The sequence below is a fragment of the Budorcas taxicolor genome, chromosome 11 (assembly GCF_023091745.1).
Source record: "Budorcas taxicolor isolate Tak-1 chromosome 11, Takin1.1, whole genome shotgun sequence".
In the NCBI taxonomy this organism is placed as follows: Eukaryota; Metazoa; Chordata; class Mammalia; order Artiodactyla; family Bovidae; genus Budorcas; species Budorcas taxicolor.
The window spans coordinates 156,308,440-156,321,675 of record NC_068920.1 but is presented as its reverse complement, the minus strand read 5'-3'; the positions used below and the strand labels follow the sequence as shown (position 1 = coordinate 156,321,675).

The window sequence follows — 13,236 nt, the reverse complement described above, 5'->3', positions numbered from 1 at the left end:
ACCCGGATAATCACAATGGTGTGATCACTCACCTAGAGCCAGACATCCTGGAATGTGAAGTCAAGTGGGCCTTAGAAAGCATCACTACAAACAAAGCTAGTGGAGGTGATGGAATTCCAGGGGAGCTATTTCAAATCCTGAAAGATGATGCTGTGAAAGTGCTGCACTCAATATGCCAGAAAATTTGGAAAACTCAGCAGTGGCCACAGGACTGGAAAAGGTCAGTTTTCATTCCAATCCCAAAGAAAGGCAATGCCAAAGAATGCTCAAACTACCGAACAGTTGCACTCATCTCACATGCTAGTAAAGTAATGCTCAAAATTCTCCAAGCCAGGCTTGAGCAATACATGAACCGAGAACTTCCTGATGTTCAAGCTGGTTTTAGAAAAGGCAGAGGACCAGAGATCAAATTGCCAACATCCACTGGATCATCGAAAAGCAAGAGAGTTCCAGAAAAACATCTACTTCTGCTTTATTGACTATGCCAAAGCCTTTGACTGTGTGGATCACAATCAACTGTGGAAAATTCTGAAAGAGATGGGAATACCAGACCACCTGACCTGCCTCTTGAGAAATCTGTAGGCAGGTCAGGAAGCAACAGTTAGAACTGGACATGGAACAACAGACTGGTTCCAAAAAGGAAAAGAAGTACGTCAAGGCTGTATATTGTCACCCTGCATATTTAACTTATATGCAGAGTACATCATGAGAAACGCTGGACTGGAAGAAACACAAGCTGGAATCAAGATTGCTGGGAGAAATATCAATAACCTCAGATATGCAGATGACATCACCCTTATGGCAGAAAGTGAAGAGGAACTAAAAAGCCTCTTGATGAAAGTGAAAGTGGAGAGCGAAAAAGTTGGCTTAAAGCTCAACATTCAGAAAACGAAGATCATGGCATCCGGTCCCATCACTTCATGGGAAATAGATGGGGAAACAGTAGAAATAGTGTCAGACTTTATTTTTGGGGGCTCCAAAATCACTGCAGATGGTGATTGCAGCCATGAAATTAAAAGACGCTTACTCCTTGGAAGAAATGTTATGACCAACCTAGATAGCATATTCAAAAGCAGAGACATTACTTTGCCAACAAAGGTCTGTCTAATCAAGGCTATGGTTTTTCCAGTGGTCATGTATGGATGTGAGAGTTGGACTGTGAAGAAGGCTGAGCGCCAAAGAATTGATGCTTTTCAACTGTGGTGTTGGAGAAGATTCTTGAGAGTCCCTTGGACTGCAAGGAGATCCAACCAGTCCATTCTGAAGGAGATCAGCCCTGGGAATTTCTTTGGAAGGAATGATCCTGAAGCTGAAGCTCCAGTACTTTGGCCACCTCATGCGAAGAGTTAACTCATTGGAAAAGACTCTGATGCTGGGAGGAATTGGGGGCAGGAGGAGAAGGGGACGACCGAGGATGAGATGGCTGGATGGCATCACGGACTCGATGGACATGAGTCTGAGTGAACTCTGGGAGATGGTGATGGACAGGGAGGCCTGGCGTGCTGCGATTCATGGGGTCCCAAAGAGTCGGACACGACTGAGCGACTGAACTGAACTATCCCGAGCGTGCAGCCAGCCTCACTGAGATCATCGCCAAGGCTGGCGGCTACAGAGCCTCATTCTGGGCAGCTGTGCCTGTCTCTGTCCTGAGAGGATTTCTCCACAAGGCAAGGGGAGAAATACAGCGGGCAGGAGGATGAGAGTATGTGTGTGTGTGGTACATTCTGGGACTGAGGGACTGGGATGAAGAGTGACAGAGAATGAGAGAGAGAGAGAGTGTGTGTGTGTGTTGTGTGTGTGTGTGGCACTTCCCGGGACTGAGGGACCGGATGGGGCCAGTTAGGGTGAGGTGTGTTTTCCAGGCCAGCAGGAGTTTTTCCAGCCGTGCTCAATAAGTTCCATCCAATGACACTGGGTAAGAGAAGAGCTTCCTACATGTGCAGCAAACAGTGCCTGGGGGAGGTCCCAGCCCCCCGGCACAGCAGCACCTCACCAAGGCTGTCACCCCAGGTTCACAGAGAAATGAACTTTAACTATAAAGCCCCTTCACACAGACAGCACACGGCTCCCTTGTAGCTGATCAAAGAATTACTACGACAGTGTGCTTAATCCCTAAAAGTCAGCAGTGCTGGGCTTAACTGATGCTGAACATTGTTTCAGAATCAAAGGCGTGCCTCCCGGCCGCAGTCTGGGAGAAAACTAAGCTACTGAATCACAGTTGAAAACTCAGGGGAACTTTGATATCATCTCTGTTTAATTTCCCCGGCCCTGTGAGCCTGGGGTTTATCTCGTTTTATCAACTCCTGTACTGAAATCAAAACCCAACTAACAGAGCTCAGGCCTCTCTCCACAGAGGCCCCTCCAGCAGCAGGGTAGGGCATGAGCCGAGGAGTTTAAAGCACTTCGGGGGTGGGGGGAGGCAACAACTGCCGGAGGGCAGTGGATGCTGCCTTCAAAGGAGGCACAGCAGGATCCCAGGGCAAGGAAGGAAGACCAGCTCAGAAGCGGAGCCTGTGCTGCCCACCAGGGCTGAAGGTGGGACTCACACACAGCTTTGGAGGAGAGTAATATCAAAGTATTGAGGGGCAGGGCAGGTTAGATAGGGCTACTGGGATTGAAGTGACAAAACCAGTGGGTTAATTAAGTCTCTACAGAAGGATGAACTTGTGATCGGATTGTCTGAAATCCAAAGTCAAGGGCAGAAAAGACACAAACTGTTCTGCCCACATCTACCAGCTTGCAGAGCTGGGGAAAAGCAGTGGATAAATATTTCACTCCCCATGGCAAACGACCGAAAAGCAGAACCTCCCTGCGGAAAAGCTGCAGCCCGGCGTGGAGCAGCTCTCTGCCTGCTTCCCAGCAGCTCAGTGGTGCCGGTGGGCTGCAGGAACCCCTGCTCATCTCTGTTACCCCATAACTACCAGTTCCTTCCTGCTAACAAATCTTAAGCGGGGGACAGAAAGACGGGGAGGAGGCTAGGCTTCACCCACGTGCCCACAACACACACAAATACAGAAACCCAGCCACCACAGGCAGCCATGGCGCATGCAGAGCCCTACCTCCTCAGGAGACTGCAGGCTAAGGTCAGGGTCCACGCAGCACCCAGGCAAACCCCAGCCGGCTCTGCGCACCACCCACAGGGATAGCGCACACAGGCTGGGAGGCAGCCACTGTGGAACCTCAGGATAGCCTCCTGGTGCCTCCTGTACTTTGGCCTGGACATTTGATCCAAGTGACCAGTCAGAAACCAAATCGTTCTGACAAATGCTGTCGAGTACGATCTGGTGGCAACAGGCCACAGGCTGCTGGGAAGGCTGCTAAGATACTGGGGAATGAAAGCAAGAATTTTCCTAAGCTCCCCTGGATCACAAAGAACTTTCCAGCCAGGGAACTAACAATGGCAAGCACTTCCTTTTCTTTTTTTTTCCAGTAAAAGTCTGTTACTTCTAATAGAAGAATCTGGTATACAAATGCATCCACCCCATCAGACCTCTGCTTAGACTGGCATTAACCATTTGACAGCCAAACAGATTTATCATAAACCATGTGAGGCGGGCCTGGGGTTTGAGTGACTGCAGCACAGTGCAGTGCTGGATCCCAGAATACACTCTCCCAAAATAAATCCGGATCAAGTTCTACAGCACGGCTGTGGCCAAAGGCCTGCCCCTACAAGCCCGGCTCTGCAAAACTAGGGAGCCTGGTGCTGGGGAGGAGGGGGCATTCTCCAGGACACTGTGAGCCCCACCTCAACCTGCTCACAGTTACTGCAGATGAAGGTCATCCCTACCCACTCCCATCAAGTCTTAGTACCATAGTGGCCCCTGGAGAGAAGGCAGAAGGTGGACCCCCATGGAAGGCAGACGCCCTACAAATGAAACCATCCCAGGAGGCCCCAAGAGCCAGCTGGCTGTTTGCCTAATATTCAGTGACAGGAAACGGTCACAGCCTTGGCTTGATGGCCACAGTGTCTGCTGAGTAAAAATGCTAACATGTCACCTCGACATGGACAAATGGGCCCTGGGGCCAGAATCGTCAGAACACCTGGCTTCAGGTCAGTAGACACCCTGCCTCATCACCACCCGTGCTCTTGACTTTCACATGGGCCTTAAGAGTTTCTTTGGTCATATGATCATTCTACCTGTGTGTGCTGATGACTTCCAAATTACCTCCAAGGCTGGGATTTTTCTCCTAAGACTCAGATGTATATCTGGTGCCCTGCTGGCTACTGTCACCTGCGTGTCCCATTGATACCTTCAACCTGGCTGACCTCGCCATCCTCCCCCTGAGGCATCTCCACATCCCTAGTACCGAACAGGACCTGGTACATAACAGTCAGCCCACAAATGTTTGTAAAAAGCTCTTATGCTGAGCATGGAGCAGTGACGAAGATGGAAAGCCTGACATTCTCGAACTCTAGCGTGCTTGAGTCACCTAGAGAATTCACGAAAACAGAGTCCTACACCCACTCCCTGAGATGCTGACTTGGTACCTGAAAAGCTGCATTTCTAACAAGATCCAGGTAGATGCTGAAACAGCTGGTCCACAGTCCAAAGTCTGAGAACAGAGCAGTAGGAGCTCATCGGATGTTTGATGAAGGAAGGAAATTGAGGCGGGCAGGGAAGCAGGGAAGAAGGAGCCTAAAGGTCATCATCCCTGGGGAGCAGCCTCAGAGTAAGTCCTTCAGTCTTTCCCTCCCTAACACAGGTTGCCCAAGAGCACCCAGTCCCTCCCCTATGGCACCCACCCCACCATTCAAACTCTGAGTCACATCTCCTATTCACCCCAAACCTTCCCCACTGCCCAGCCAGACAGATGCTGTCACTAAGAATCCTGATGTGGTCCAAGGACATGACCTTACCACATGGGCACACATGCGCGCGTGCACGCGCACACACACACACACACACAGACACACACACACACACACACATACATACATAAAGAAACACAGTCTTGCCTCTCAGAAGGTTACAACACTTTTCCAAGCAGAGCATTAGTTGTTCAAAGGTATATGTCCATCATAGTACCTAGTCTATAGTGAATACTCAATAAATTTGCATCATCAATAAATAGACTATGGATAAATGGATGGACGATGGGAGGATGGATAAATGAAGTCCCTGTCCTGCTCTCAAAACTGTCTGTGTTCCATTGGACTAAGGAGGCACGTAAAGCAGCAGGAGCATTGGTGAGCGTGCCCTGCTGGGGTTTCTGATGCCTGGTGCAGGACAAACACCACAACTCCAGGGCCGGGCCACCTGCCGAGCAAGGGAGGTGGGACCTCGGTACTCTGGGCGGTTCCAGAAGTGGGTCTGCCCTAGATCCAGAGAGTGGGCTGGATGAGGACCTGGCCGGGGGCTCCATGAAGACTCCCTGCGGAGTTTGTAAAACTTACAGCTACCCGCCAGGTTCTGATCTGATTGGTCTGGGCTGGGGCAGAGGCTGGATAATGCACTGCCCAGGTGCAGCAGCATTGGTTCAATGGTTGCTGTGCTGGCTGACACAGTGACAGGTAAGTCATGGCCACCGCCCATGGGGCTCACGGGCTAGAGGGAATGTCCTCAAAGAAAGGAACTGTAAATGAAGGGGACACTCCTTTCTGCTGGCGTCAGGGGTGGGGGCTGGCCTTCCTGAATGATAGCAGGCACAGAGCGCTGCAAGGAGTGCGGGGAGGGCACAGGGCAACAGTGGTGGCATGAAGGGCCGGGCTGTCTGGGAAACTGAGGAGCAAGGGGCTTTGAAACAAGCTTATGAAATGTTAAACAGACAAAACCGGTCCAAACCTGTCTGCGCTTCTCTGCTCCTTCCAAGGTCCAAGTAAGGATGAGGGTCTACAGGAAGGAGCACCCCAGTAGTCAGAAGGGAGATTCCCAAGTCTTGGGTTCCCATTTCCTCTCCTGAAGCTGAACGCTTCTCAAGCCATCGCCACTTCTTGCAGACCCGGCAGGGCCTCTACGCTGTTAGCTCAGGGGAGTGCGGGGTGGTAAAGTAGAGGAATAGGAAAGGTGTGGGCTTTGGACTCAGAGGAACCCCAGGGCTTGAGCTGTAACTCTGACACAGCTGTGTGACCACAGGCAGGCAAACTGAACTGGGCCTAAGTTTCCACTCCTATAAACCTGTAACAACGCATGAGATTTTCTTTACAGAGTATATAAAGAACTTGTAGAACTTCCATCAAAAGAAACAAAAGAATGGGAGAAAATATTTGCAAACCATGTATACCTGATAAGAGGTTAAAAATCCAGGCTTCCTTGGTGGTCCAATGGTTAAGAATCTACCTTGCAATGCACACTTCCCTGATAGCTCAGTTGGTAAAGAATCTGCCTGCAATGCCGGAGACCCCGGTTTGATTCCTGGATCGGGAAGGGTTTGATTCCTGGATCGGGAAGATCCCCTGGAGAAGGGATAGGCTACCCTCTCCAGTATTCTTGGGCTTCCCTTGTGGTTCAGCTGGTAAAGAATCCGCTCGCAATGCAAGAGACTTGGGTTTGATCCCTGGATTGGGAAGATACCCTGGAGAAGGGATAGGCTACCCTCTCCAGTATTCTTGGGCTTCCCTTGTGGTTCAGCTGGTAAAGAATCCGCCCGCAATGCAGGAGACTTGGGTTTGATCCCTGGGTTGGGAAGATCCCCTGGAGGAGGAAAAGGCTACCCACTCCAGTATTCTGGCCTAGAGAAGCTCAAACGGTAAAGAATCTGCCTGCCATGCAGGAGACCAGGGTTTGATTCCTGGGTTGGGAAGTTTCTCTGGAGAAGGGAATGGCAATCCACTCCAGTATTCTTGTCTGGAGAATTCTATGGACAGAGAAGCCTGGTGGGCTACAGTCCGTAGGGTTGCAAACAGTCGGACATGACTGAGCAACTAACACACACACACACACACACACACACACAGAGTCCATGGGGTTGCAAAGAGTTGGACATGACTGAGCAACTTTCACTTTGCAATGTGGGGCATATGGGTTTGATCCCTGGTCTGGGAAGATCCCCCATGCCATGGGGCAACTAAGCCCGTGCATCACAATTATTGAGCCTGTGCTCTAGAACCTGTGCTCAGCAAGAAGAGAAGCTGCCCAAATGAGAAGTCCATACACGGAAACTGGAGAAAGTCTACATGCAGCAATGAAGACCCAGTGCAGCCAAACATAAACGAAAGAAAAACAAACAAAATATATGGGAGGTTAAAATCCAAGTCTACAAAGAACTCCTACAACAGAGCAATAACAAAAAGCAAATAACTTGATGAAAAAAAAGGGGGAAAGGACTTGAAAAGGCTTTTCTCCAAGAGAGATATACAAATGTCCAAAAAGCATCTGAAAAGATGTTCAGTGTCACTACTCATTAGGGAAATGCAAACCAAAACCACAGTGAGATATCATCTCAGACCCATGAGGACAGTTACTGTGCTGTGTTTAGTCGCTTAATCGTGTCCGACTCTATGCCACCCCACGGACTGTAGCCCACCAGTCTCCTCTGTCCATGGGGATTCTCCAGGCAAGAATACTGGAAGGGGTTGCTATGCCTTCCAGACGGTTACTAGCAAAACCCAGAAAATTAGTATAGTTGAGGATGCAGAAAAATTGGAAACTTGGGGCACTCTCGGTGGAAAAGGAAATGCAGCAACTATGGAAAACGGTATGGTGATTCCTCAAAAAATTAAAAGTAGAATGACTACTACTGCTACTGCTAAGTCACTTCAGTTGTGTCCAATTCTGTGCGACCCCATAGACAGCAGCCCACCAGGCTCCCCAGTCCCTGGGATTCTCCAGGCAAGAACACTGGAGTGGGTTGCCATTTCCTTCTCCAATGCATGAAAATGAAAAGTGAAAGTGAAGTCGCTCAGTCATGTCCGACCCTCAGCGACTCCATGGACTGCAGCCTTCCAGGCTCCTCCATCCATGGGATCTTCCAGGCAAGAGTACTGGAGTGGGGTGCCATTGCCTTCTCTGAGAATGACTACATGATCTGATAATTCCACTTCTAGATATATACCCAAAAGAACTGGATATAGAGTCTCGAAGAGATATTTGTATGTGTATGTTCACACCAGTATTATTCATGATAGCCAAAAGGTGGAAGTAACCCAAGTGTCCACAGACAGATAAATGGATAAGTAAAATGGGGTCTTTACAAAAAATGGAGTACTGTTGTTAAAAGGGAGGAAATTCTGACACAGGCTACAGTGTGGATGAACACTGAAGTTGTTATGCTAAGTGAAATAAGACAGTCACAAAAAGACAAATACTACGTGATTCCATTTATATGAGGTATGAGGTACTCACAGTAGTCAAATTCATAGAAAGTAGAGTGGTGGTTGCCAGATGCTGGAGGAGGAGAGAATGGGAGCTCCATATGAGCACTGACAGTCCTCCAACAATGCAGGAGTCAGGAACACCAACTCTCCGAGTCGTCAGAAATCTGAATATACCTTATAGGTGGCCCTCCAAATTCACGGTCCCTCCCACACTGGGGATTCAACTCACTGGGGAAGGTATAGTACTGCAACAGTTATTATTGAAAAAATCCCATGTGCAAGTGGACCTGCGCAGTTCATACGCATGTTGTTCAACAGTCAACTGTACAGAGTTTCAGTTCTGCAAAATTAAAAAGTTCTAGCGGTTAGCTGTACAACAACATGAATGGACTTAATGCCACCAATGCATTAGGTAGCAAATTAGGATGGCAAATTTTATTTTGTGTGTTTCACCATATTTTTAAAAAGCATCTGTAATGGTGGTCCTCAAATTTCAGTAAGCATTAAGTACAACCTAAGATTCTTGTTCAACAGGCAGATTCTGGGGTCCCTTCCCCAGATATTCTGATTCAAAGTCTGGGTTTGAGGCCTTGGGATCTGCATTTCAATAAACATCCTGGGGATATTTAGCTCATTAAGAATTCATTTATTTCTCTCTTCTAAAGGATCCAAGGGTATTCTTTTGAACATTTTCCTGGGCCGATCAGTACCTGAAAAAAAAAAAGTGTGTGTGTGTGTGTGTGTGTGTGTGTGTGTGTGTAGAACAATCCCATAGCCACAGGCCCAACAAGATGGCCCTCCAGTTTTCAGGGGAGTCTGAGCTGCTACAAAGCTCAAGTATGTGACCCCTCAGCTCTGAGCCCACAGGCCTCTCACATTTCAGCCTACACAAGCTCTGCATCTCACCAAAAGTGTGTCATGTAAACCAACGCTTACCCACAGGATGTCCCCAGCAAGGAGGTAATGTCAAGCACACCTTGCCTCCCAAGCAGTGGGGAAGAAGAGATCTGAGGCAGGCAACCCCACTGCAAACAGTGCAGACAACTCAGGGAAACCACAATCCCCAGTGGCGGCCCAGTGAGCAGGAGGCCAAGGAGAGCCAGTGGAGCCAGGCACCACAGGCCAGGGAGAGCCTCAGATAGAGCCAGGACAGCCTGCAGAAAGGCAGCTCATTCAGGGAACCCAGGCCTCCCCTCCCACAACCCAATGAGCAAACAAGACCCTGCTCACTCAGCCGCAGCCAACTAAACGCAGTGTTCTCAGCCCATCACATCCAGCCATGTAGTCATTTGTTATCTTCATCATCATAACAGCACCTTTGACATTTCCCATGCTTGACTCCGACACCATCATTGCTTTTCAGTGTGGCAAGGACACCGTGCTCTGAGCACAAGGCATGGAGCACTTTCAACCTGCTATGGCAGCGGGGCCCAGGACGCTTGGAATCAGACGTTCCCCTCCCCAGCCCCCACTCACCCCTTCCAAGGCCCTGAGAGCAGATCACAATGTGCTCACGTGGTCGTGTGGTTTTGTAAAATGTACGGCAAGATATTCTTGCATTGTTTTTTCTGCCAGCTCCTTCCACCCACAACAAATTGTCAAAATGTCAGACCCACAAAACTAGGGTCTTAGACCCCTAGTTAATTGACTAGGGGTTAGGGTTAGACCTCACTTAAATTTAGTGAGGATCCCCCCACCTCCTCCACAGTGTCACACATATTCACATACCTTAGCTTGTTCAGCCTTACAGGGTAGGTTTTATGCTTAGGTCTCTTTAATAAATAAGCAAATGGGGATTCTGAAAGTCCCCATGAGGTTCCATGACTTGCCTAGGGTTACCTAGGTTCCAGGAGGTATCCCGAGATTCCAAGCCCAGTGTTCTTTCTACTCCAATCCTTTCCTAGTGGCCCTCAATACAACCACTAACAGAGAAGCACACTAAAAAAATTGAAGCTACTCTTCTGATTAACCAGTTAACAAACCCTGAATACTAACCACTCATTTTTACTGACCACTTGCCCTGTGGCAGGCACGGAGTTGAGCGTTGCTCCTGTTATATTTCTCTTACTTCTTACTATAATCCTATAAGATAGACATTATCATGAGCCTCACTCTACAGATGAGGAAACTGAGGCTCAGAAAAGTTCACTAATTTGTGTAAGAACACACAATAAGGAGAGCCAACGCATAAGCTGAGGTCTAATTCTGACGTTCTCGCATTTAATCATGCTGTACTCTTCCATCTAGAAGTGGAGGAAAAGCCCACCAGTCGGAAGGAGGCAAAGCAGAGAAATGCCTTTAGCATAAATCAGGAGTGTGGCCTAAAAGCTAGAAGGAAGGAATGAAAAATGTGGATCAGAGAAGGTGATTCTGGGCTCAAGCGAACCAGAAATTGCTATGTCAATTGCTTTGCACAGGTCTTGGTGCCCAGGTCCCAAAAGAGGCCCCATCTCTCAGAGGCCCCATTTAAATATTCTGTGCAAGGCACAATATCTTGAAATAGCCAGTTCAATTTCCCACAAGCAAGAAAGATGTCACCTGTCTCCTGTGCTAACTTTCTGAGTACGCTGAGTTTTTGAGTTAGTCTCGGCTTCCACTGAGCTTATCTCCTAACTTTTCTAAGGTTTTCTGGTGCAGCTGGTAAGATTTTCTTGCCCTGTTAAAATGAGATGAGATCCAGCCAGCTGTCCAGAAATGTACAATGAGATTATATTGAGAAGGAACCACCAGAGACAAAGGCCCCTAAAGAGATTCTTGCTTGCTGTCTGCTTTGTGGCAGAAAGCTGAGTGGGGGCTGGCTCATGGGTGGGGGCAGGGAGCAGAGAAGGGGCAACAGCCACTCCCTTTTTGCCCTTCAGTGGGCCTTCCTCTGGGCCAGGCTGAAGAGGCTGTGGAGGGGTAGAGAATACAAGAGTCATTTTTAATGGTTGGGAAAGACTTAGGAAGAGTTGTGTGTTGGTAACAAAGGACAAAGATGCTCATGGGTCTGCCTTCTTCACTTGGCCCCTGCCCCTGAGCCTCATTTGCACTGCCCCATAGGGTGACTATCAACAGGCTCACTACCCTTCAAGGATGGTACTCTGGGTCCTGGGTGCCTCGACCAGCACGTCACCTTGCAGACAGGTGCCCTGGAGTTTGGCTGTCCTCTCTGCTCTGCTCAGGTCACAGATGAGGCCGCAGATCATGCCCGAGGCTCAGGTGCAATCTGCTCGGCACCCACGTGACCACAGAGAGTGGACCCCAGGCCCCGCCAGTGAAACGACGGTCCGGGTCTGCGCAGGTGGCCGCCGCGCCCCGGCACAGGTGGGCCGCCTCACCTTTCACCGGACGGACGTGGCTCTCGCGACTTCACATGCCCCGGCCCGGGCGGTCGCTGCTCGCCCCCGGGTCTCCGCGCTATCCTCCCGCCTGCCGGCTGCAAGGCCAAGCCAGGACGCGAAGCCGCGGCGCGCGCAGGGCCGAGCAGAGGCCGCCGGGCCTGTCCCCGCGGCTGGCCGGGCACGGAGCCCGCAAGGCCTCGGCGCAGCCCGGCCGCGCCCGCCCGCCCGCCCCTCGGCCCGGGTTCCGCGCCCGCCCGCCCGTTCCCCGAAGGAGTAGGGCCGGCTCGGCCGAGCCTCCGCGGCCCCCGGCCCGCCCGCCCCTCACTTAACTGTTCCCCGCTGGGGCGGCGGCGGCGGCGGCGGCGGCGGCGGGTCCCGGCTCCGTCTCACGCAGAAGCAGCTTCTCATCGCCCGGGCGGCGCGGAAGGGGCCGGGCCCGGGGCCCAGGCGGCGGGGCCGGCAGCTCGAGCGCGAGCCTCACCGGGGAGCGGCGGCGGCGGCAGGGGCGGGGCGCGGCCTGGCGGCGGCGGCGGCGGCAACAGCGGCGGCGGCTCCCTCCGCGGGCCGCGGCGGCAGGCCGGGCTCCGGGCCTCCCGGCTCTGGCTCTGGCTCCGGGGGAGGCGCCGGGCGCCTGAGGCTGGCTCGGGCGGGAGGAGGGAGCGGGAGCCCTCGCGTCCGGAGCCCACGCCGCCGCCCGGTCGGCACCCCGCCTCCCCCTCCGGCCTCCCCCACGGCCTGGCCCGTTAGCCCGGGGAGGGCCCTGGTGCCGCCGACCCGGCCTCTCAGAGTCCGCAACGGCCCCCCGGCGCAGCCCAGACCCGACGGAGCCCCGGGCCTCTTGGAGCCTGGGCCCCGATGTCCCCCTCCCCCAAGCTGGTCTCTTCCAGGGACCTGCAGCCCCCTCTGCTCTCCTAGGCCTCACTATATCTCTATACCGTAGACCAGTCCTTACATCCCTGGAAGCCCCCAGGCCTCTTGGAACCTGAGATAAACGTTACACACCCACACACACCCAGCACACACCCACATGCCTCTTGCAGGGACACACACACACACACACACACACACACACACACACACACACACACACACACGCGCGCGCGCGCCTCTTGCAGGGACACCCAGCCCTCCTATGCTTTTCCGGAAGCCCCCAGGCCTCTTGGAACCTGGGATAAACGTACACACCCACACACACCCACATGCCTCTTGCAGGGACAGGGACACACACACACCCACACACACCCCACACACACCCACATGCCTTTTGCAGGGACACCCAGCCTCTTGGAACCTGGGATAAACGTTACACACCCACACACACCTACATGCCTCTTGCAGGGACAGGGACACACACACCCACATACCTCTTGCAGGGACACCCAGCCTCTTGGAATCTGGGATAAACGTTACACACCCACACACACCTCACACACACCCACATGCCTCTTGCAGGGACAGGGACACACTCACATACACACACACACCTTTTGCAGGGACACTCAGCCCTCCTATGCTTTACGGGACCCCCCAGACCAATCTTTCAGCTCAGCTCACTTGGGTTCAGGAGACCCCACTGCCCAGCTGACCCAACACAAGCTTAGCCTGGCCGCAGTCCCCAGTGCCAATACAGGCCTCTCAAACTGACCCCAAATTGCTAGCATT

At 51.7% G+C, this 13,236-nt stretch overlaps 1 protein-coding gene across 2 annotated transcripts in view; it reads right to left on the bottom strand.

The window, feature by feature from the left end:
• MVB12B (multivesicular body subunit 12B) overlaps window positions 1-12,040 on the bottom strand; it is a 200,200-nt gene extending 188,160 nt beyond the window's left edge. Inside the window, exon 1 of one of the 2 annotated variants that reach the window (XM_052648784.1) lies at window positions 11,905-12,040. In XM_052648784.1, the coding sequence (XP_052504744.1) occupies window positions 11,905-11,982 (78 nt within the window). In that variant the 5' untranslated portion in view covers window positions 11,983-12,040. Of the gene's footprint in view, window positions 1-11,571; window positions 11,660-11,904 lie in introns of those variants that run through there. The other variant, XM_052648785.1, reaches the window with a different exon arrangement.
• Window positions 12,041-13,236: the final 1,196 nt, after the last annotated feature.